This window comes from Gopherus evgoodei, chromosome 10 (assembly GCF_007399415.2).
Source record: "Gopherus evgoodei ecotype Sinaloan lineage chromosome 10, rGopEvg1_v1.p, whole genome shotgun sequence".
NCBI lineage: Eukaryota > Metazoa > Chordata > Testudines > Testudinidae > Gopherus > Gopherus evgoodei.
The window spans coordinates 19,467,690-19,491,128 of NC_044331.1; the positions used below are offsets into that span (position 1 = coordinate 19,467,690).

The window sequence follows — 23,439 nt, forward strand, 5'->3', positions numbered from 1 at the left end:
GCATCTGAGCCGCACTCCGCAAAAATGATCTGTGGATACCCATATCTGGATGCGGATATCTGTGGATATAAACCAGATATCCACGGATTGGCAGGGCTCTACTTATGCCTAATGCTGGCTCTGTTACTGTGCAGAGGTCCTTCCTAGGTTGTGCTGGCACATGTTCCAGGTGCCCAGCAGTGGTAAAATTCCCTGGAGCAGGGTTTGCAATGGTGTAGGCTGCCCACCACCCCCACTACTGTGAGGGCCTATAACTAATTGAATAGATATGCAAGCAGGCCTCCTGCAAAGCCCTCCCTACTTGAAGCTGCCTTTGTCTGGCAGCCCCTCCTGGGAAGGGCAGCATGAGTGAACTCCTCTCTCTGACACAGTGTGGAGGAGCTGTTAGCATCCCCTGCTCCCACAGGTGTGAATCAGTCCCAAGAACTTTTCAATCGAAATCAAGCCACTGGAATAAATGGTCCAAATTCAGAGCTGAGCTACACCCCATGCATTCCCATTGAAGCCAGTGGGATTGCGCCTCGTTTAAATCAGCAACGAATCCAGACTGCTAGCTAGGAACAGCCTTCTGGCAAAGCAGAAATCCAAAATCTAATTCAAACCCCACTACAGTGTGGAAGGAGGCGCTTCACAGAACAAGTTTAAGAGGTTTATTTGTCATTTTAATCAATAAATACACACTGTGTTTTGCTTTGGTACAAGCACAGGACTTTTCTTAATGATCATTCACATTGTTTCTCTATCAAACATGGTAGCAGGTAATATTGCATATGAATAAGCCAACTTTGGTTCTCTTCCACCTAGGGAGGCCAATCTGTTTCGCCTGTTAAACAATTGCTTGCAGAGGACAGCAAGGCAGCTGAATGCCACACTGAATGCTGCACTCGGGAAAGCTAGGGACGCTGTAGAACTTGATCAGTTTTCTGAAGGCACTTTTTTTGAGCATCATGACCTCTTTGGGCAGCTTGGAAAGGATTTTATCACCAGGGTGAGAGCCATTTTTCTCAGAGGCTGCTGCCTTTGGGTGGCCGATGGTTGGCACACTGTTGCAGCTCAGGGAGCGGGCTGTCTTTTTCTTGTCTTGTACAGATAAGTAGCTGAAGAGGAAAGAGGATAACTTGTGTTGGGTGACCTCTGGGACATCTTCTGGAAAGCAGTCATCCAGAGGATCCACTTGGACTTCCAGGTGTTGGCTGACCACACATGTAGTGGGACTGACTGCTAACTTTTTAGGCTGCACTATTATCTTTCTGGAAGGCGCTTTATGTTCGCCTACCTCCGTGTGAAATGGAGAAGTACCGTTATCTGCCATAGGACTGGGGTTACTTATTATGTTGGGGATTTTGGCCCCATCAGCAGAATTGCTGGGATGCAGCATGTAATGCTGGTTAATGATTTGGGCTGCAGTTTGTTGGATGATGTGCCAGTCTCGCAGAATGTCCTCTCTGGTTGTGAACTGAGATGTTACAGTAAAGCGGATGATGAACTTGTCATGAATGGTAGCTGGAATAAGGAAGAGGCGGCCAGATTTACTCACTTCTTTCAAGACCTTTTCTGTCGACCAGTTAGGACCCTGTTTTAAAAATATATAAGAGGAAATGTATATTACAGTGGACTTTGCATATTAGAGATCTACAACAGTCTGTAACAATTGCTAGTGATCTTGTTACATTCCTTCATATAACCCTTACCCATAGCAATCAAGCTGGAAGACATGACACTGGCTACTGCTGATTTATTCCAAAATTAATACAAATAATCATCATCTTTACCTTTAAACGAAATACAACCAATCCGAGGTGTCTCTTGGCAGGAATTTCAAAGAGGGGATCACTTCTGACCAAAGATTCAAAGTATTTGGCCATCTCAGTGCCCTATAATTTAAAACATTTTTTAAAGTGGTTATTTCTCGTGAATGACAAATAATGCATAAGATGCAAAATTAAGTAGATAAATAAAGTCAACTCCCTTCCCCAACCACCACCTCACACACCAAATGCCAAAACACTGAGGTTCTCAGCTTTGCAATGTAATAAAGATTTCATCCAGTTGCCAACATATCTGGCCTGATCATTCACCGCCTGATCCACAACTCATTGAAGTCAATGGAAAGACGGTGACTTTGATGGGTTGGGAATCAGACCCTTACAGATGAACCCTTGATATCTGTACAAAACTTGAATGAATGGACTTGGCTGGGGTTTTCTGGAGAAACACTGGAGAATGGAATCTGTCCCCATGCTTCTGGGTTGTGGATCACCAGTAGAGACACTCCACAGCTGATGCTGTATCATATTGTGGCTTCCTGTGCTTACACTCAGGGGTTTAGGCTTGTGGATTTGCATAGTTGTAGACACACTGACCCTTGCCTGTTTCCAGAACTATCCCCACGTTGTTCCAAAGAAAGCCTTTGTAGTGTCCTGCTTTGTGGAGTGCAGAGGGGTGTTGGATCCGCTTGCCTGGCCTCTTCATAACTCACCCTCCTCCCCATGGAGAGTCTTTGTGTTTGTGGAGGATTGAAAAAAATATTTTGTCTGTATGTCCCATCCTCTGACCCTATTTAGGCAAAACTCCTAGCAAATCCAGTGAGAATTTTGCCTCCCTAGGAACTACAGAGTCAAGACCTCTAACAGGCTGAAAGCAGCATACATTTTTCAATAGCATTTGGATATACACAAACTTCGTGTGCGAGAGGATCTCTGCTACCCAGCCTCACAGCTGTGTTTAATGGACTCAGATGCTGAAAAGCAGTATCAATATGTTAATACTTGTCCTGTTAATTCACATACGTGTCTGACGTGGGCTTGAAGCTTTTTCACCCCAAAGGAACGAATCACAAACCAGAGCTTCAAAGAGCGAAACCGACGACTCAGTGGAATTTGCCAGTGCTGTGAACAAAACAATGGCACATCAACAAGCTGATAAAAAAGCAATTTTAAAGAGAGTCCCAGTTCATCAGAATAGAGTGTGGTTCTGTACCCCTCTTCTCAGGTGAGTGATCCTTACTCAGACAAGGAGTTTGACCTGATTAAAAAGACTGTGGAAATTGGCATAACAAACCGTCATTAAAGGAAGATTCTGTGTAGTTATTTTCCCAGGTGTTCTGAAAAACCATTATATTTTGGCTACTGCACTCAGATATTACAGTGTACCAGACTATATTTAAAAGAAAAGAAACTATATCAAAGAATCCACAAAACTACTTGCCTCCAAATTAACCACCAGAGGGAGCAATGTATGCTAATTAACGAAATAAACTATACCATACAAGAAAGAAAACAATTGCCTTTTTCAGGACCTTCATGAGCACATAGCTGAAACACTGGTCTTACAGAATATTATTTTTGTAACATGGTATTCAGTTTTAGTTAGCTAGCTCTGAAATGATTTGCTTCTTAGCTCTCCACCATCACCACCAGCTGCATTTAAAGCCCAACAAAGTTTTAATTTATCTTATTATTTTACTGCTGTTTCAAATTAAGGAATTTCCATTGTTTCATTGTTGTAGGTTAGAGTAGGAATAAGCCCTGCAAACGTAAAAACCCCATCGCCTGGGACTGTTCTGACAATAAATTACACGGAAGTGACCTTTTTCTGGCTGAGGCAGTGGGCTAGATCCTCAGCTGATGTCACTTAATGTAGCTCCAATTAAGTTAATTGAGCTTTACTGATTTACATCAACTGAGAATCTGGCTCAATATCTCAGTACACACAGACAACAAATGTCCAGGGCAACAGAAGATTGTAATATCCAAGAGTTGTTTGATTAACCTAACTAGCATCTATATTTATCACTTCTAGCTTCTATATTTGATCTAGAAGAGTTTCTGTGCAATTTTACTCTCAGTGCAGACTTACTGCCAGAGCTCATGTTACGCTCCCCTATTTAAACTGTATTTACACTTCACTATGATTGCTTCTATACTCTGTATTAGAGATATTCTTATCATCACATGAAACAAGCTCCAGGAGTATTAGGAATCTGGCAATTTTGGTTCAAACATTCTGTAGGAAATGTAAAGTATTGGTTCAGATGGCTACTTACCATGAAATCAGTAGCAGCCCCTGAATTGGCATGTCTGAGGTAGACAGGATTAACACTGAAGGTTTGCTGTAATTTGTATTTGTCTTTGACCCTATCAATAGTAGAATGAATTGTGCTTAGTAAAAAAATTCCTCAGAGGAAGACCTTGCAATTTGTATGTTATACTTTGAGTGTTACTTCCCTTTGCTTGTTTTTCTCTACTCACCAGAATGCAGTACAGTCAAAGTGCACCATCATCCATTTGGAAGGATTGAAAGTAAAAGAATCTGCATATTCGATGCCATTCAAAAATAATCGAAATTCGGGGCAGAGAAAGGCAGTTCCTGCATAGGCAGCATCAATATGAAGCCAGAGTCCCTCAGCGGCACCTGGAGAAATAGAAAGTGTGTGGGGGGTCACGGTGGCTCAGTAAATTAACATATAGCTTCTCCATTCTGGAGAAGTAGGCTTACATTTTGTTAAGGACACAAGAGAAAAGAGTTTGGAAGCAAGACAGACCAGTCCATCTCAAAGATGTTTCTGCATCACCTAAATCCACTGGAAAAGATTGGATCTGGATGGGCCCATCTCTTCTCCACAACAGAACCTTGGCTAATCCTCCCCACTCTGTAAGGCAGCCTCAACGTTTGAGGTCCTGTCATCTGTACTGACAGTGAGTGAAATTCCTCATCACATCCCCACCACAAAGCCAGAGTCGGGGGATCCCAGCAGAATGGAATCCCCACCCAACCAATGGCAATGGAAGCAGCAGCGCACCAGTCTCTCTGCACCCACTAATCAGAACCTGGATTGGAGCAGGATCCACAATCACTTCCCACTTCTTTGAAACATAGACCTAGTGGCCACAATGATGTCCTGCCAGCCCCTACTTTCAAAACTTCTTCCAGAGTGGGACATCCATGGAACCTCTGCTAGTGGGTGAATTTCATGCATTTTGAACAGTACATATTTTAATGGCTTAATTCAAACATTGCAGACATTAATGGAGAGATTCCCACTGACTCCAAAGGTCTTTGGATCAGGCCCTAAAAGGTCAGCTGGATAGTGGTTTCCTGTTTGCTCTTGTCTCCACAAAAAATCCCACACTTGCCTCCCTTTATGCCTGTATATAATCTTATGGTTAAAGAGATGCTTACAAATTGGACCCAGCTCTGATAGACAGTCAAAAGCACAGACACCAGTTGTACCCAATGTTGCACAAACCTGGAAGAAAACAAAGACTTGTCAAGATGGGATATTTAAATAAACTTTTTTTTGACCCACCCATTCAAGAACTAATCAGAACTAAGAATTCAGTCAGAATGGAAATTGTACCTTCTTATTTGAATAGACCAAATTGTAAATTATTCACATGTATTTCTACCTTGAATTCGTTATTGTTACCACAGTAGCAAAGTGATTCAGACACATTTTTACATGGACAATAGTAATACACCAATATGTCAGTACCCGAAAGCAGAACTTACAAAGACAGGCACTAGACCTTGGTTTCTGTCTTCTTCGATGGCTTTCTTCAGGGCTTCGCCTCGGAGGGCAAAGTTCTCATCCACAGGCAGAAATTTCATCTTCACAAGAGCAATTAAACCAGCCTTTTCTACTGAGGAATGAGCCTAAAAGAACAGAAAGTGTTGCCTAGAAATACAGCTTCCTCACTCTATTCCCTCCTCTGAAGACGTCGGAAGGAGAGAACAGAAATGGGCTTTACAGTGTGCCTGAGAGGACAGCAAATCTGGGCACAGAAGAACTAAAGGAGAAGAGAAAGTTCCAAAAACAAGGGGCCCTTACCAAGAACATCCCTCTCATTTATAGTGAGGGAGATCCAGCTCCAACATCTATTCTATGGCAATATGTATGTTCTGAGGAAACAGATGATCTCTCAAGTGCTGTGCTCTGGATGGAGCACATGGGAGGTTTGGCCAATAGTGGGAAGGAAGAAGGGCTAAATGCAGGAGTGGGAATCAGGTGAATGGAATCTCTTAGTGCCACTATGACCTTAAGAAAGGCATTTCACTTTGCTGTAAAAGCTTCCCCTCAGTAAAACGGAAACACTACCACCCACCTCAGGGTTCATTCACAGCAGCACAGTACTTTGACTACTGATATAAAATTGATATAAAATTATTCAGTCTGATAACACAGGAGCTAATTTGTTTATTCATAACAGTGGGAACCTACCTGATCAGATGCATAAGCAACAAGACGAGAGTTCAGTGTGGACTCATCAGTATCTGGCTCCAAAACCTTCATTTCCAGAATTTTGTTTTTTCTCGCTGCTAGCAGAGCAATCAAGGTTGATTCACTAACAGTGCTCTGCAAAGAAACAGCTGCTTATTAATTGCAGAATATCCAGAAGTGTTTTCCTCCTTTCTTGCTAGTTTGGCATGGATTTGCTAGTCACTAAAGCAATCATCTTATCCATCCTCTATTTTATTTCTGCCACAAGTTATTTCACATGCAGTGGAACCCCACTTATTTTCTCCATTGTGCTGCTGGTCTCTGTGGACCAGCAGCAGAAAGTGATGCATTTTGAATGCTGCGTGCTTGAATGAGCAGGAGAACATTAACAAGAAAAAAAGTACTGTACATTTTCTTTTGGCTATGAAGTAGTATAATCCACAGAAATTATGGGCCTGGATCAAGGCCCACTGTACTCAGCGGAAGTTTTTCCATTGACTTCAGTGAGCGTCAGAGGAGGGCTTATGGAAACAGTTAAAAAATGCAGGGCCTGATCCTGCAATTCTTACACATTCAAAGTACCCAGGACTTGAAGTAAATGGGGCAGGGTTACTGGCATGAAGAAAGGTTGCTAGAGAAGTGTCCACTATCCCCAGGTAGTTTCACATAATTTTGGAGCATACAAGGATGATGTGAAATGAAGAAAGAAGGAAAAGTTATGTTGGCTTCATTTAGCAATAACACAGGTCCAAAGAGAAATAGCCCCTATATCATAACTCAGGGACTCATCATGCAATGGTGCTACATAAAAATTGGATTTTAAAATTACGGAATGTAACCACATTTAGAGTTAAAACGTTTTTCCTAATATATACTCTAAATCTCCTTTGCTGCAGATTAAACCCATTGCCTTTGGTCCTACCTTCAATGGACATGGAGAACAACTGATCACTATCCTCTTTATAACAGCCCTTAACATATTTGAAGACTGTTAAGTTCCCTCTCAGTCTTCTTTTGTTAAGACTAAACTACACTTTTTTTTTAACCTTTCCCCACAGGTCAGGTTTTCTAAACTTTTTATCACTTTTGTTGCTTTCCTCGGACTCTCTCCAGTTTATCCACATCTTTCCTAAAACGTAGTACCCAGAATTGGACACAGGACTCCTGGAAACTTTACCTCAGGTAAAAACTTCCACTAACTTCTAAAGGGAGTTTTGTTTGAGCAAAGGAATAGCCATTCTGAAATGTGCAAATCAATTCTGCAGAACACCCACTGAGCTCTCCTACCTGTAATACTCCTCCTCCCTGGCTGTCTGGATGATGGTGCAAGAACGTATCTGGAAGGCCCAGCATTTTCGCCAGCCAATCCATTACATTCATTTCCAGTTCTGTACAGGCTGGACTGGAGGCCTAGAAATTGGAACAAATCAACTCAGTCATGTTTTAATCCTTCTGATAGTAACCCTCTGATAGTAAACCTCATACCCTATGTTTTCCTTAAGTGACAATACTACAGTTTTTAAAATATCCTCTGCAGTAGACTAGTTTGGATTTGACAAGCCATGGATTGCTGTGCTGACATTCATGTCCAAGAAAAATGGGAGGATATCTCATATATCCCAAAGTTGTTACTGGCACTTATGAGAGAGGCAATGGACTATGGTTAAGGCACTAGGCTGGGACTCAGGAGATCTGGATTCAATTCCAAGTCTGCCAGGGACTTCCTCTGTGACCTTAGGCAAGTTCCTCATCTGTAAAATATGTTTAATAACATTTCCTTTCTCCCTTCCTTGGTCTGTCTTGTCTGTTCAGATTGCAAGCGCGTTGGACAGCATCTTGCACAGGGGTAGGCAACCTATGGCACACATGCCAAAGGTGGCACATGAACTGATTTTCAATGGCATTCACACTACCCAGGTCCTGGATACCGGTCCAGGGGTCTCTGCATTTTAATTTAATTTTAAATGAAGCTTCTTAAACATTTTAAAAGCCTTGTTTACTTTACATACAACAATGGTTTAGTTACATATTGTAGACTTAGAGAAGGAGATCTTCTAAAAATGTTAAAATTTAGAGTGAATAAATGAAGACTCGGCACAGCACTTCTGAAAGGTTGCCGACCCCTGATCTCATCACTACTGCAATATACACAATAACTTTTGACCACTTTTGCGACGTGAGCCTCCATGCTGAGAAAGGGTGATCTCCAAACTCCCACTGACCTAGTCTAAACCAACATAAGCCCAAGGGAATTGACAGGGACTGTTACTAGAGGTTGCTGTGCTACTTCCATACCAAGAGCAAAGAGAAACCAGAGCAGAGAGATCAGGTTCCTTCCTAATGGTTCATTTTTGTCATTTTGCCTCTTAGGGCTTGTCTGTACTTGCAGGTTAGAACACATTAAGGTAGTTTAGCTTAGCCCCGGTTGGGTTAAACTAAATAAGCACAAGGCTTTTAGGGTTGCCAACCCTCCAGGGTTGTCCTGGAGTCTCCAGTAATTAAAGATTAATAGTTAATTAAAGATTGTCATGTGATGAAACCTCCAGGAATACGTCCAACCAAAATTGGCAACCCTACTCTTGTTCCAGATTAAGAGTATCCACACATGAGTCATTTAGGAACAGGTAAATCATGGAACAACTTTATATGTGCACAAGCCCTTACTGGTGTATCATCCTTGCTCTTGCTGCCATTCATTGAAATTACGACATCTAAAAACTGGAGATTCTTTTTTTTAAAGCAGTTTTATATTTTAGTTGTGCAAACAGCTTAAACTGGTTTGAAGTAAATACATTAATTTATTGATTCATAGATTTTAAAGCCAAAAAACATCATTATGATCATCTGGTCTGGACTTCTGCATAACATAGACCAAGGAACAGCATTTCAAAACTATATAAAACCAACATTATTTACCCATGTGAATCCCAAACAGTTAATAGCATCAGCCAGCATGTCCCCCAGCAGGGAAGGCCAGGAGGTAAGAGCTGGAAAGTAGGCGTGCATATGTGGACTCTGCCAGTGGACAACCTAGATCAGAGGATGCAGAGAAATAATGTCCAGAACAATGTCAGAGAACTCTGAACCAGACATACAAATTAAAACAGTGTGGTGGGAAAGGCTCACCACTCCATGCTGAAGATCTGATAACAGCAAGTTTCAACATTAACAGCAAAAGAGCATTGTCAAAAGATAGTAATATGCAGTAACTAGATAAACTCCAAACTAAGCCAGAAGTATTTATCTAAATTAAACATACAGCCATACATTTTCAAACAGGAAATAATGGTCCTCTCGCAACCATCCATTACAGTAATGTTATTTTACATCAGATTATTCAGGGAGGCTTATAATTGTATTTTATGGAGTTTGCTGCAACTTGTTGATTTCACCATTATTGAATTGCAATCCCATGGATCTTCTCCCCTGTTAGAATGCCTGTGCTAGTTAATTAAGTAGAGTTCACTATGAACTACTTATTTCCAGGGTGCAGATGTTCACACTGGATGGTAATGACACTTTCCTGAGTCCGGTTCTACTCTAGTTCTTACCCCAGGCATGATAATCTTCTCAATGTCTCTGAAGATGTTGTCCCAGCTGTCTGGCTCTACAGGGGCACTGTCTGGTAGCTGGGCTCTCATGTAACCAGGCTGCACATCAGGAGTCACCCGTCTCTCTCTCACGTTGCTCAGATACTGGCAAATGTAATCCACCATTTCTTTCCCTGGAAGAGGCAGGATGTGCTCTTTGAAGTCAGGCCATAGGAACAACAGCACATAGCAATTCACACACACTCTTTGCATTTGACAGGGCTCAGTTATCAAACTGCTTAATGAATAGCTGCAGTACTGAATACAGTGGACACTCCAGAGCCATCAAGGCTTGGAAAACTTAACTGAGTACATTAAAAGAGCCATGTTTTCCCCCTGTAAGTCAGCTGCTTCTTGTACTGTATCTCACACGTCTCTTGGGACTGACCCAGTGACAGCAAATCTTGAGTGATGGATTTTGGCTTTCAATGGTACAGTGGTATGCGTCCCCCCTGAACAGCGGCTGGAAACTCTAAAGTGCCTTGGTCTCAACCTCTAACTCAAAAGCAGGTCAGGAAGACAAAGGAAAGCCACTGATGTCTGTAAAATGCTTAACATGCCAACTACATTTAAACCTACACAAAGGACCCCTGTGCTTGGCAGTTGCTTCTCTTCAGTGACCATTTTAAAGTAGCCCCAGGGTTTCCGGTACAGATTGTTAGAGTTTAGTTAAAAATGCATCTCTCGTCAGAAGCTGACTTTGGCTAGTGCCTTGAGAGCTTGCTTAAAAAGACTCTCTCTGTCCCCAAGAAGAACCTCCTTTGATAGCATTTGCTTAGCAATATACTTGTTTCATTGCCCATATAATAAAAGATCAGCAGACTCCATTGTAGTAGTTTCAATTACTATACTCAGTTTATAACAGCCTTGTGGACCTATACTCTCCTGTTCCCCTAAGAACACACACTGTGCACACCACAGCTGAGATGCATTTGTGAAACAGCCTGTCAAAAGGCAAAAGATTTCTGAATATTCCTCATGAAGGAAAACAGCCTTTTCTCTGGAAAAGGCAGGGAGGCCAGAGCCAGGAGACCTGGGTTCTGGTCCCAGCAATGAACTGGCTCTTTCTGTCAATGGGTCAGACATTTAACTCCTCTGTGCTTACATGTCCCATCTGTAAAGTGGCCTAGAGCCCTTTGTAGCATGTGTGTAAAAAGCTCTGAGATCACAGATGAAGAGAGCTATGTCGGTGTTAAGTTTCAGACAGTATTTCTCAAGCGCCTTGTAAGTTGGCGCAGTGTCTAATCACTGATGGATATTCAGATAATCTCAACCTCAACTGAAATTGGCTGAAATGGTGTGTTTCAGAGAAATAAAGATCATGCTCAAACCTTTCATAGTCCTCTCTCTCTCCATGCTGGTCAGGGACTATCCTGTCACTCTCTGAATGCAATCACGGCTCTGGACTCCTTCTCCACTTGCTAGACACTCTCCCCTTCCTGAGTCAGCCGTGGAGTGTGCCTAAATTTTAAACTATATGACATGTTCTAATGGGCCTGAGCTGTGCCCTGATTTACACCTCTGCAACCACACTGACACCAGCAGGGTTTCATGGGGTGTCAGTCAGGCCGGCAGTTGGCCCATGGTACATAATACAACCCTCTCCCATAAGGTTATTCTAGACTGCAGGGCTACGGACCATTGCCGTAGGCTGCTGTAGCATTGTATTTATAATGGCAAGGAAATGATCTGACACCAGAGCCAGCCTCTGAAACTCATCTTTGGAGGGATATTCCACCCAATCTCTCTCCTGCTGCTTTACAATGTTAACTCCTGTTAACCTGAGTGCACAGTGTCAGCCTGCTTGAGTATGTGTGTGTAAGTTCACTTCAGTGTGCAGAACCCACCTGGACTGCCATGCTCCACTCCCAGCCCCACAACAGTTCTTCTTCCAGCAAGCAAATGCCCTCCCCCCCCACCCCAACATACTTTGATAGCCTGGAGAGGTCCACAGGAAGATCTGCCTCACTCACCTCTCTCTCTGTACTCCCCTGGTTCCATGATGTCTCCTTCGAAAGTCACCCCCTCCAATCTGGGCTGTGAATCTTCAGTTGGCTGCAGGCAGCTCTGTCCTCCTCCTTCAGTGCTGGCTGCTCATCCTTCCGCCTTTATACCTCTCTTTATCTGCCAGACCCACGCATTTCAGAAAAGGGTTAACGTAGGCAAATTAATGCAGTGGGAACTATGTATCTAACTCCTCCCCACTGTGATTCTCAGAGAGAGTGTGTGTGTTTTCCCTGCACCCTTTTGATGTCTAAGATAATTTCCTCCAGATGATTTGTTTCTGCATTAACTCTTTTTACGATTGGGAATGCAGCCTGGTGTTCAGTCTCTGTCAACAGCCACAGAGTAAATTACTCTCCATGAAATAAACCAAATACACGTTAATGTACAATTTGGATGAGGATGGGGGGTGACCAGGATGGTTCCAAAAGCAGCCCAACACAGCATGGGGATAAAGAAAAGCAGATAGAATCCTTTTCCATATTGTCTGTGCCCATTGGGAACAGTCTCAGTGGCACTTACTTTCCTACCCAGCCTAGTATTGTTAAATCTTAGCACGTTACATCGTGGGCTAGGCCAGTCTTTGATGGGCTGCAGCAGACAATTGCCTAATATCCCAATAGCCAGAAGCAGTGTTGTCAACTCTTGCAAGCCTTGAAATATTTGGTATTTTTCTTAAAGCTCCTGGAGGCATGAGGTGATGTGAGAGTCAGTTTTGTTTTTTGGGGAAAAAAATGTTACTAATGTTCACAGCTGGAAAGAAAAGCTTGAAAATCTGACCCAAGTGCACCCTAAATCCTCAACAATGAGAAAGGAAATTAAAAGAACCCAACCTTCCTATCTGCCTTCCTTTCACAGTCTCATGATTTTGGGTGGCCTGCCTCATGGTTTGTGAATGGCTGGGGTTGGTAATACTGACAAATAATAAATGTGAGAAGGGAGGGATGTCTCAGGGGTGGGGAGGGGGCACTATGACAGTGGATTATAGAGGCTAAACTGGGCTGAGGCCAGGAGGGACCAAAATCATTTCAGATAGCGGTCTTGTGACCTCAGGGTCATATATTGGTGTAGTGCATGAAATTCTGTGTCCTGGTAATGGCTGGAGCCAGGGAGGATAAGAGCCTGCTACTTACTGGCTACTAACAGAATTACTGTTTTAATTCAAGTTGTGTGTTCAGCACTGAAGGGGTGCCTTGGTGAGTGCCGATAGGAACCCATTGTTCATTACATACATGCTAATGGAGGAGTTATCCACTGAGTTTTAAGTGGTAAGCATCTACATTTTTAAAAAGCCATCAGAGCAGCCAGCACAGTGGCCAGGGATGGTGTGGTCCTTGGAAATCGAACTGCTCTTCCTGCCTTCTCCTGCCTAGAGCTGGTCTCTCCAGAACAGGGCTGAGGCACATTGGCAGGGTGGAGTGGCAGGAAGCTCATACAGCTGCTGTCAGGTCTGCCATTTCTACAAACCAATAGAAGACTCTGGTCTCCAGGGCTATTAACCCTGTACTTTCCACCAAACCTGAAGATCACTCATAAAAGATATCAGAGGGTGGAAGCACAGAATAAAATAAGAAATCCACACATCATTGTCATGAGAATGGTTAAAGGATTTTGAAACCCTGACTTTATAGTGATAGAAACAAGGAGCTCAATCTGTTTAATTTAACAAGGAGAAGATTAAGTGGTGACTTGACTACAGTCTGTTAGAACCTACCAGGGAGAACAAATATTTAATAATGGGCTCTTCAGTCCAGCTGAGAAAGGTACAGCATGGTTGAAACTAGCCAAAATCAGACAGGAACTAAGCTCTGTTTTGGACTGTGTTCCTGTCATCTAATAAACCTCCTGTTTTACTGGCTGGCTGAGAGTCACAGTGAATTCCAGGGAGTGGGGGGGTGCAGGGATGTGACTCCCCAACACTCCATGACAACTGGTGGCACCTCCCACTTCCTGCGATTTACCATGACTCTCAGCCAGCCAGTAAAACAGGTTTATTAGATGACAGGAACACAGTCCAAAACAGAGCTTGTAGATACAAAAACCAAGACCTCTCAGTCAGGTCCATCTTGGGGGATAGGGAGTCCAGACCCAGGGGCAGCTCCAGGCACCAGCACACCAAGCGCATGCCTGGGGCAGCAAGCCACGGGGGGTGCTTTGCCGGTCGCCGCGAGGGCGGCAGGCAGGTTGCCTTCAGCAGCATGCCTGTGGAGGGTCTGCTGGTCCTGCAGCTTCGGCGGACCTCCTGCAGGCGTGCCACCGAATCCGCGGGACTGGGGGCCTCCCGCAGGCAAGCCACGGAAGGCAGCCTGCCTGCAGTGGTTGGGCGGCAAAATACCTAGAGCCACTCCTGCCCAGACCCCAGTTCTGGGCCTCTCTCCTTTTCCCCAGCTAGCTCTAAATTGAAACCCCCTCCAGCAGTCTCAGCCAACCACACATCCCAGCTCCTCCTCCAGCCTTTGTCTAGTTTCCTGTGCAGAAGGTGTCACCCGGCCCCAACCCCCTCCTGGATTCAGGGTACGTGCTCACGTATCATCCCTCAAGTGAAATCACACCTTGACATCCCACCATCATCCAGCACCAATGCAGACAGTATCAGTAAAACTCCCATGCAACATTCCCAGGTCAAAACTCCCCACTCCCTACTCTGTCACATAAGGCATAAAATTTTAACAGGGAGAATAATTAACCACTGGAACAGTTTACCAAGGGTCATGGTGGATGCTCCGTTATTGACAATTTTTAAATGAAGAGTAGATATTTTTCTGAAAGATCTGCTCCAGCAATATTTTGGGGATGCTCTGTGACCTGTGTTATAAAGGAGGTCAGACTGGATGATCACAGTGGCTCCTTCTGGCTTTGGAACCTATGACTCTGTGAAGCTCCCCGCTATTCCCTGCCATTGCACAGTTATAGTCTTGGCACAGTCTGACTCAGAATTGAACAATATTTTCTGAGACAATGTTGGAAGAGACAAACAAGGATGGCTCTTACACGTATCTCACTTTGTCTACAGGGACTTTGATTTGGATACTCTATCCCCATGTGGAGATCCTTGCACTGAGCCCAGTCACTCTGGTTTAGGAGCAAATCTCACCCTATATGCAAGCAATCTGCCTTCTGCTGTTGCAGGGAAAGGAGATATAAGTGATTGTTTCAAATGCTATAAGTATATTGATGCTGTACAGTGATGATGCCCTTCCTGGATAATCTACTCTTCCAAATGGTAGCTAGATAGGTCTAGGTTGTATTTCGTTCTCATGCCCATCCCATGGACCCAACAGTCCCTAGAGAGATGAGCTGGGACAGGGCATGTTGGGAGCATGCTGTATGTCTGTTCTTGCCCTTCCCAGGTGTGATGTGTTTGAGCACTTTTGCTTGGCCTAGTGTCCCCAGCACCCCATCAAGCACATCTCTGCCTTAATTTGGCCCTCAACATGGAATCATAATCAGCCCACAAGATTGGTCTCAAAGGACTCACCCCTCCCCAATTTATGGCTCAAAACACTTTGTCGTCTGCCTTTGCTGCTAGTGCATTTCACATTATATTTTAATGTTGACTGCAAAGTCTTTTCTCCGCGTGAGTGCTTGCTGTTCCACACTATCGCTAAGCAGTCCTGGACTGTACCTAGAATCTTACTTAAAATTCTATTTGTCAAAAGGGAATAGTCCCGGGGTGAAAGATGAAACAGGCTGAGGGCTGGGTTTCAAAGAAGCTTGCTTTTCATGCCTGCATAGTGGATGTGCTATAAGGCAGGCTGGACACTTTCGAATAAAGAGATGTTTCAAGTTAGTTTCCCTTTAAGCAGCCTACAGTATAACAACTCTGAGTATCTCTCAGAGCCTCTGCTTCCAGTAGATATTTGATAAGGAACAGCTGTTCTGGAGATATGACAAAGTTGCTCTGAGAAATAATGATACAATCAAAGTATTGATATAGTGAAGGAAGGAACATTGATACAAAGGCATTCACACCAGAAGCATGAAAGCACTATATACAAAATATGCCAGAAATGTATTTATCTGCTATTAGCTCATGAAAGAGCCTTTAGCAAAAGAACAAACACAAACTCACACAACTAGAATTTGGTGAATGCTACAAAAACTTCATTTCTCTTTGCTCTGGCCAGCACAGCCTGAGTAGTAGGGAATTATAATGCAGATTAATCAGACTCCAAGAATAGCCCAAGATTATTTGGATTGCATGCATGGGAGTAATCCAGGTAATTGAAAGGAAACACATTGAGTATCTTCTCACAGAGATTCCTCCACATTGTCCCCTTGGAATATGGGCTGGGAACTTGCCCTTCAGCAGAATGAACAGGGGAGACAGCCCACAAAATCCACAGACCCTGTGGAACTGCTGGAGGAAAGGGTCATTCCAATTCTACGGAGTCTCTGTGACTTTTACTGCCTCCTATTGACTCCCTCTATGGTAGCACAGCTCCATTGATTCTGTGCTGCAAGGGCAACCACCACTTGTAGGCTGCCCCCAGAACTTCCCTCAGGAGGATCCTGACTCAGTATTTATGTAAGGAAAGTCCACATCTTTAATGGGAATGATGCAGAGAATTCCCAGCCCACCACTTATTTCAGCCCTAACCCAATCTGTTCCACATCAGATCTAACCTGAGGTATTTTTTTAGTAGCTACAACCTCTGAAACTGCTTTGCTGGTGAGCTGAGCAGATAATCGTGCTCTGACCCCACTTGGGCATGCCTCCTCTGGGGCACTAAGTGCTGCTGGTAGTGCTAGCAGGCACCCCAATGCACTCAGCGTCTCCAATAGCTGCTTCCTCACCCTGAATCTCGAGAAGAGCAAGGGGCTACCTGAGTCCATAACACACCCATGCTTAAAGCATCTGGCTCTACAAGGATTTATTCCTTATTTCCAGTATTTACTACTGAAAACTAATGATAAACGGATATATGTTTGTACAGTTCCTAGCACAAGAAGTCCCTGATCCCTGACTGGGGCCTGAGGATTCTACTGTAACAAATTAATATTAGTCATTTCACTTACATGATTGAATTATGGGCACATTTCCAAGTGTCTGTATGTATTCCTGTATTTGTAATACAGACAGCAAGATGGTCCAATAGTTGTGGCAATAACCTAAGACCTGGGAGATCCAGGTTCAAGTCCTTGCTCTCCTACAAACTTCCTGTAGGCATATCACTTAGCAGCCTCCCTGTGCCTCAGTTCCCCATCAGTAAAATGAGAAGACAAATATTTCCCCACCTCCCTGGGGCAATGTGAGGCTAAAAACATTAAATAGCATGAGGTGCTTTGAGACCTACTGATGAAAAAAGCACCCTACAAGAGGTAGGTATTACTATAAGAACCTATTCAGAGCCACACACTTATTAAAAGGTTTTAAAACCATGCAAAAGGCAGTATGTTAATTTTATGTGATTCCAGATCTTACTATAAGCCTCCAACAAATTTCTTTAATAAAGTGGGTTGCTAATTACATTTATGATTTCAACATGGAACAACAAACACAGAGCAATATTTTACTCCAACATATTTTCAGACCTAAGCTACACGTAATAAATATTCCTCATGACATTTATCTTACGTTTCTCACTCCAAAATGACACAGTGTGAGCAAGCATTTTTCATTCAGTGTAGAAAAGAACAAATAGTAGGTCTTGTTCAGGACAGGTATAAGTTAGATAGATAATAATGAAATGCACACATGGCAAATATTACCTGAAGTAAACAATTCTCTGTTATAGTTACCCTGCACTCAAATTGATTTGGTTATAGACCAAGAAGGATGGAATATTTGCTCACAGGAAGCAGTATGAATAGAAAAGCTTTTTTTTTTTTGTTATTTGCTAAATAGGTCTGCGTTGCCAAAGCCTTGGGAAATCCTCCATATGGACACGAATGTTTCCACTATCACTTTACAGGCTAGAGCTGAATTTGTTATCATTTCTAGGCGTTCACAATGATTAAACTGTATTTAAGTTTTGCAAGGTGCAAGGACATGGAAGTTATTTTGATTGTGAAGCAGTTCAATTGGAGCAGTGCCTAATCAACAGGTAACATTTCACTCTATTGCTGGGTTTCTATATTCTTTACTGATACTGTATCAGCTACAAATTCCAAAGAGACATGAAAATGTCACGTACTCTCCAATTTCATGTTACAAATAGATTTTACCCAGTGCACAAGCTCTACACACGGTCCTATATGTTAATTAAGCACCAATTACAGTTCAGTACTGCTCTCGAAAATAATTCTTGTAAAATAGTATCATGGCAATCGATATTTACTATCTCAGGATGATTTCCAAGTCAAATTTGCTGGAGTTTACAACATTTTTTTTTCTAACTGCCAGCTCTACAAACTCAAACAAGGATCTAAAGAGGAAGCTGGGTGCCTCTTTTTTATACCACATCATGAAGAACAAAGATCCCACAGTGTCATTTCTCTCGCTTTCTCATACTTGTGTAATCTTTCTGTTGAAAACCGTTAGTGACAATGGAGTCGGTCTGCACTGTTGCAATTAATTTGGCCTTAGTCTCCTCTCCCTTGCTCAGCTGAAATTCAGGACTAATTCCACCAAGGTCATGGAGTGGGTAAAATACTGGAATTTTTAAAAACCATATTTAAAAGGAAAATATAAGCTGTCCATCAGCATATAGAGCAGCTCTGACTGGCCGGTGAAACTGGTGGTGGGATGGGACAAGATGATGTCAGGCTCAGAAAAAGTGACAGTATGGCATATGAGCACATACAAGCTGTTTCTGAGTCCTGACCAGGCAGAGAGAAGACCAATATGACTAAAGTAATCTGTGCTGAAGCTAAATCTATAATCAAATTGACAAAGGTCAAGTAGATCAGAGGAATCTAGATATTGAGCATTTTCTTCCACATTCATTTCAGCAATCTTACTCAAAAATGGAACATGCAATAAAGGGTGAGAAATAGAAGTTACTTGTAACTGGAGTTCTTTAAGATGGACTCCGATACTCATGGGATGTGCTGGCCAGTGCAGTTTAGATTGTAGAACAGTCTTGTTAGAGCACTCACATGCCTCTCCTATCCCTTTCTTCCAAGTTCTCAGATGTTTCCACTGCTTCCTCAGAGGATTTTAAAGACCTGCGAAGAAGAGGGAAAGGTAAGCAGGGAGTGTGTTTACGCAGAGTCCATGTTGAAGAACTGCAGTTCTTCTTTGCTAGTCCTCGGCATATTCCTACTCAGGATAGTTTGGCAAGCAGTATTCCATGAACAGATGGTGGGACTTAGAGTCCTAATTTAATAGGGATGGGAGTCAGTGGTTTGAGCATTGGTCTACTAAACCCAGGGTTGTGAGTTCAATCCTTGAGGGGGCCATTTAGGGATCTGGGGCAAAAATCTGTCAGGGGATTGGTCCTGCTTTGAGCAGAGGGTTGGACTAGATGACCTTCTGAGGTCCCTTCCAACTCTGATATTCTATGTCTTAGGAACGGTGTTTTGTAAAAGTATGAATAGAGCTCCATGTGGAAGCCTTACATCTCTCAACAATCAGAACATGTTTAAGGCACACGAAAGAAGTAGTCAATGCTCTAGTCGAGAGTGTTAGATGCAAGCCTACATCCCTCTTCTATACATTGTCTAACCCACTTAGATCGTGACTGTGAAGAAATAGCATGACATTTGTATTTGTCAGTGTACCAAAAAAAAGTTTAAGGGACTTTCAAAATTCTTTAGTCTTACTAAGATAAGCTAAAGCGCTCTTTCAATGCGTCTTCAAGGAATCAATCATCTTGATAAGACTAAACAAAAATTCAACGTGGTCTAATACACACTGCTGTGGGCATTAGAAGGGAAACGATCTTGCCCCACTGTGTCATAGAGATATTTACAATGTCACAATCTCATATAAATATGCATCCTTTAGACTGAGAGCTGCAAACAAATCTAGGCTTGAAAGGCAGGCAATTACTAAATGCTAACATCAACGTATGGAAACAGAACTTTGTGGTATAAGCTTTCTCTAATCCAATATTGTACAAAGACCTCCATCTTTCTTTGGTATCAGGAAATATCTGGAATAAAAGCTCAAATTCATGAACTCCCATAATACCTCTGCCATTGCTCCAAACTGTAGCAGAGACTGAATTTCTGATCTTAACATGCTTTCATAACAGAGGTCCTGGAATAGGAAAGGGGTTGAGAGAAGGAAGGATTTTGAACTGAATGGGATTGCCTTTTTCTATCATCTCTAGAATCCATTAGTCCAATGCGATAAATTCTATGGACTGATGAAACAGGAAAGCCAGTTTCCAAAAGGTGGGGAGGAAAGTTCATTGCCGATTAGTCTGAAGGTCTTGATCTTATTTCAAACTTGAGGCCTGACATTTAGAAGAGAAGCTGAAGCTGAATAATACTTTGCTTTCACTTGAGGCTGAGGTTGAAAAGAGGAAGGTGATTGCTGTTGTGGATGTTTTTTCTGGGCATAGTAAGACAATGAAGATGGAAGATAAAACTCAGTATAGTAGCTAAAAAATGATCCAGGGATTCCTTTTTTATAAGGTTAAAAGAGACCTAAAGATCTTGCTCGGGATCATGTTTAATCTTTTCCAATATTTCATCCACTTTCTCACTAAATAGCCCATTGGCTTTCAACAGGAAGATTCTCTATTTTATATTTCATTTCAGGAGGAAGAGTAGAAGACTTCAGAGATGCATGTCAATAGAGTAGCGTAACAGATGCGTTGCCCTCACTAACTAATCTGAAACAATGAAGGAAGCTCTGAGTGCACATTTTGACGTTGTCTGGCTTTCAGTTATTAAAGTGTTCACCAACTTATGTTGGTCCTCTGAACAAGGGGGTAATCTTGTGAGATAAATCCCACTCCAAAACTTTAGTCTTTGGTTTAGGATTCATTAGTCTCTGCTCCTCTTCTGACAAATCCAAGGAGTCTCCCAATTATGATTTAATTTCAGCAACCTGTTAGGTTGGGTTCACTTTCAAATGTTTTGTAACTACAGGAATCCATGTTGGTTCCAAAATGGAGTTTTATGCCCACATGAGCTATGGATTACTTTTCCTGCTCTTTTATTTCTCCTGGAGTTGTAAATAACTTCCAGGCAGAATGTTTTTTTTTTCCTAAGGGGTTTCCTGGGCAAGTGTATAAAAGGCTGCCCCAGACAGGGCCTCAGGGCTGTCCATCTGAATGGCAGCCAGGGACGGTCATGGGTTTTACGTGCAGGCGTCTATCCATCCTCGTGATAGAAAGGTTAGGGATTTTGCTCCAACTTCCTCATCTGTAAAAAGAAGAGAGGAGAAGAAACAATATCTCCTGAGTGTCTCATCTGTTCTGCTTTCCTGTGATCCCGAAGGAACATCAAGGGACTCCTTGCAGCTCCTCTCCAAAGGCTTGCTATTAGCCAGAGGATTGAGGTCCTGTCATCGTTTTGATCTATGAAGAAGGCTTTTTTGATATATTTGTTTTATAGGGTTGAATTTGAGGGGGTAATCACTGTATCATGCCATTTTGCTGTTTATTCCCCTTTTATTTGCCCCACTCTTTGTTATAACCCTTCAATACACTTTATTTGATTTTACCTTTATTAATTGACTCCTCATTATTCAGGGTAGGAGGGGTCCTCTTTGCAGGAGAAGGGATCCTACCAGATGACAGACACTGGACAGGGAGGCCGTACCTAGGGAGATGCAAAGCATTAGGGTCTCTTATCTTTACACACTTTTCCTTTCTGTCCTTTTCCCCTTCTAACAAATCAGAGCCATCTTCTCCTGTAATATGTTTTCTTCAGAACAGAGAGTCAAACCCAATGACTTCTATCATGGTTTGGCTCTTACATATTAGAGGCTGACACTGGCTTTGGTGGTAAGTACTTAAAAGTCTGATCCAATGACTTGGGAATGGATCCTGGAGCTGAGACTCGTACCTTTTGCAATACAGTCTTTTTCTTAGATCCATAAGTGTCTGAATACTGGCCTTTCTTCATTAAGATCAGATCCTTTAGTGGTGCTGGATCCAGGAAGCTTTGCACACTTCTTCTAGAAGGAATAAAGATTGTAGCCTGTTCTGCTATTCCTTGTGTGCTTGCAAGGAGAAGGTGCTGCAGACAGAGCATCTCAAAGAAGAGTGGCTCTCACCAAGACAAACTAGGCATCCAGGATGAGCATTCAATGCCAGGAAGACCTCTGGACAAGGTGCACACCTTTTAAAACCAAGTCTCTTCAACTTTGGATCCACCAGGGAACTGGTAAATGAAACTAATGATCTCTCAGTAATTTTTCTAAACTACTACACTAACATATCCTAAGGCTAAAATAAATTATAAACCGTAACTATACTAAACTAACATACTACTAAGCAAGGGATCCAGAGAGGTTTGTGTCCATCTGCTGCTATGGTTGGAAGGAATGGAACTGAGTCAGCAAAGAGCACCATGCCCCCTATTCTAGCCTCACCCTCAGAACATTCAAAACAGTGAAGAGAGGGGTAGGAAGGGCATGTGAACGCTCTAAAGGGGAATTCTGTGAGAAAGTTCCACTGTCTAAGATGGTTCATCCCATGGGTGGGAATACACAGAAGACATTCAAAGAAGAATTAGCCAGATTCCTAATGTCAAGTGATAATTTCTTATGCAGAGGCTTTACTAAGACTTCCTTCAAGACAAAAGGGAATCTTGCCCTCTCCAAGAAAGATGTTGACACTCTCCACCAGCACAACACCAAGTTACTTCCCCACTAGCCTCACAAGACAGGAAGCAGGAGAGGAGCAAAAAATTGTCTGAACACCTCCAGTACTTCTATGAGCGCCGCTAATTGAAATTCTAGCCAGGAAGATATGGCCTTTATCTCCCCAGGACCTTGCTCTGGCACTACAGTAGCAGTCATCTCATTCTTAGTCTGATCAATTTTATACACAAAAAATACAAGGAATTTCCTCACAACAGGAGTGGTTGAGCCTGGATTACCAGATTATCTACAGCCCAGATAATGCCTTCTGTCTGAGTTTGTGGATACAATGTTGGAAAAAATAACTTTCTTCACCTCACACACTGCCACAACATATTTTTTTAAATCTACATGTTGCAACCTGTCAGCCTCAGCCCAGACCTCTTGCTTCATTTTAGATCACCCATAAACCAGGGTGAGCTGTGAGAATGAAGAAAGAAGAGGGTGCCTAGAAGCCACCTCATCAATGGTGGAGGGTAAAGACTATTATGAAGTCCTATCAAACCACCAAGAGAGTGGTCTATCAGGGAACAACATTCTCCTGAGCTCTCTGGAACCTCCAGTGGTGGACCAAACAGGCTCCAAGCAATTACTCTGCTGATCGCCTTCTTAATTCATTATGTACTGAATTTGATGACAACTGTGCTAAAACTGGCCCAGCATCAGCCAACTAGATTTCAGTGGTACATGCAAACTTGGGAGTCTCATCCTTATTAAGTTACACAGCATACACAGAAGATTAATGAACAGTCTGATTCCTTTAAAAGTCTACCTTTTCTGCAAGAAAGGAGAAGTGGTTTGTTTTTTTTTTGTTATAGGTTGTTGTTTTTTTTTTAAAATAGGAGCCCATTGTTATTTGATGAAATTCACCCAGTAGAATAAGAGAGATTTGGAAGACCAGAATAGTGTTTTGACATCAT

General features: G+C 42.6%; 1 protein-coding gene across 1 annotated transcript; it reads right to left on the minus strand.

The window, feature by feature from the left end:
• Window positions 1-636: 636 nt before the first annotated feature.
• Window positions 637-11,947, minus strand: HDC (histidine decarboxylase). The gene is made up of 12 exons (XM_030578720.1): window positions 11,784-11,947; window positions 9,772-9,944; window positions 9,137-9,250; window positions 7,508-7,630; window positions 6,221-6,355; window positions 5,512-5,655; window positions 5,182-5,248; window positions 4,251-4,413; window positions 4,046-4,136; window positions 2,790-2,888; window positions 1,773-1,874; window positions 637-1,573 (listed from the first exon to the last, which is right to left on the minus strand). Exons 1-12 carry the CDS (start codon window positions 11,809-11,811, stop codon window positions 827-829), a joined length of 1,986 nt encoding a protein of 661 aa, XP_030434580.1. The 5' UTR covers window positions 11,812-11,947; the 3' UTR covers window positions 637-826.
• Window positions 11,948-23,439: the final 11,492 nt, after the last annotated feature.

What these genes read in the sequence shown, in the direction of transcription:
- HDC (XM_030578720.1), bottom strand. Translation starts at nt 11,811, where the DNA reads ATGGAACCAGGGGAGTACAGAGAGAGAG. An exon ending in AGGGGAGTACAGAGAGAGAG is followed by an intron (nt 9,945 to 11,783) that starts GTGAGTGAGGCA and finishes TGCCTCTTCCAG; the next exon opens with GGAAAGAAATGGTGGATTAC. An exon ending in AGGGAGGAGGAGTATTACAG is followed by an intron (nt 6,356 to 7,507) that starts GTAGGAGAGCTC and finishes GTTTCTTTGCAG; the next exon opens with AGCACTGTTAGTGAATCAAC.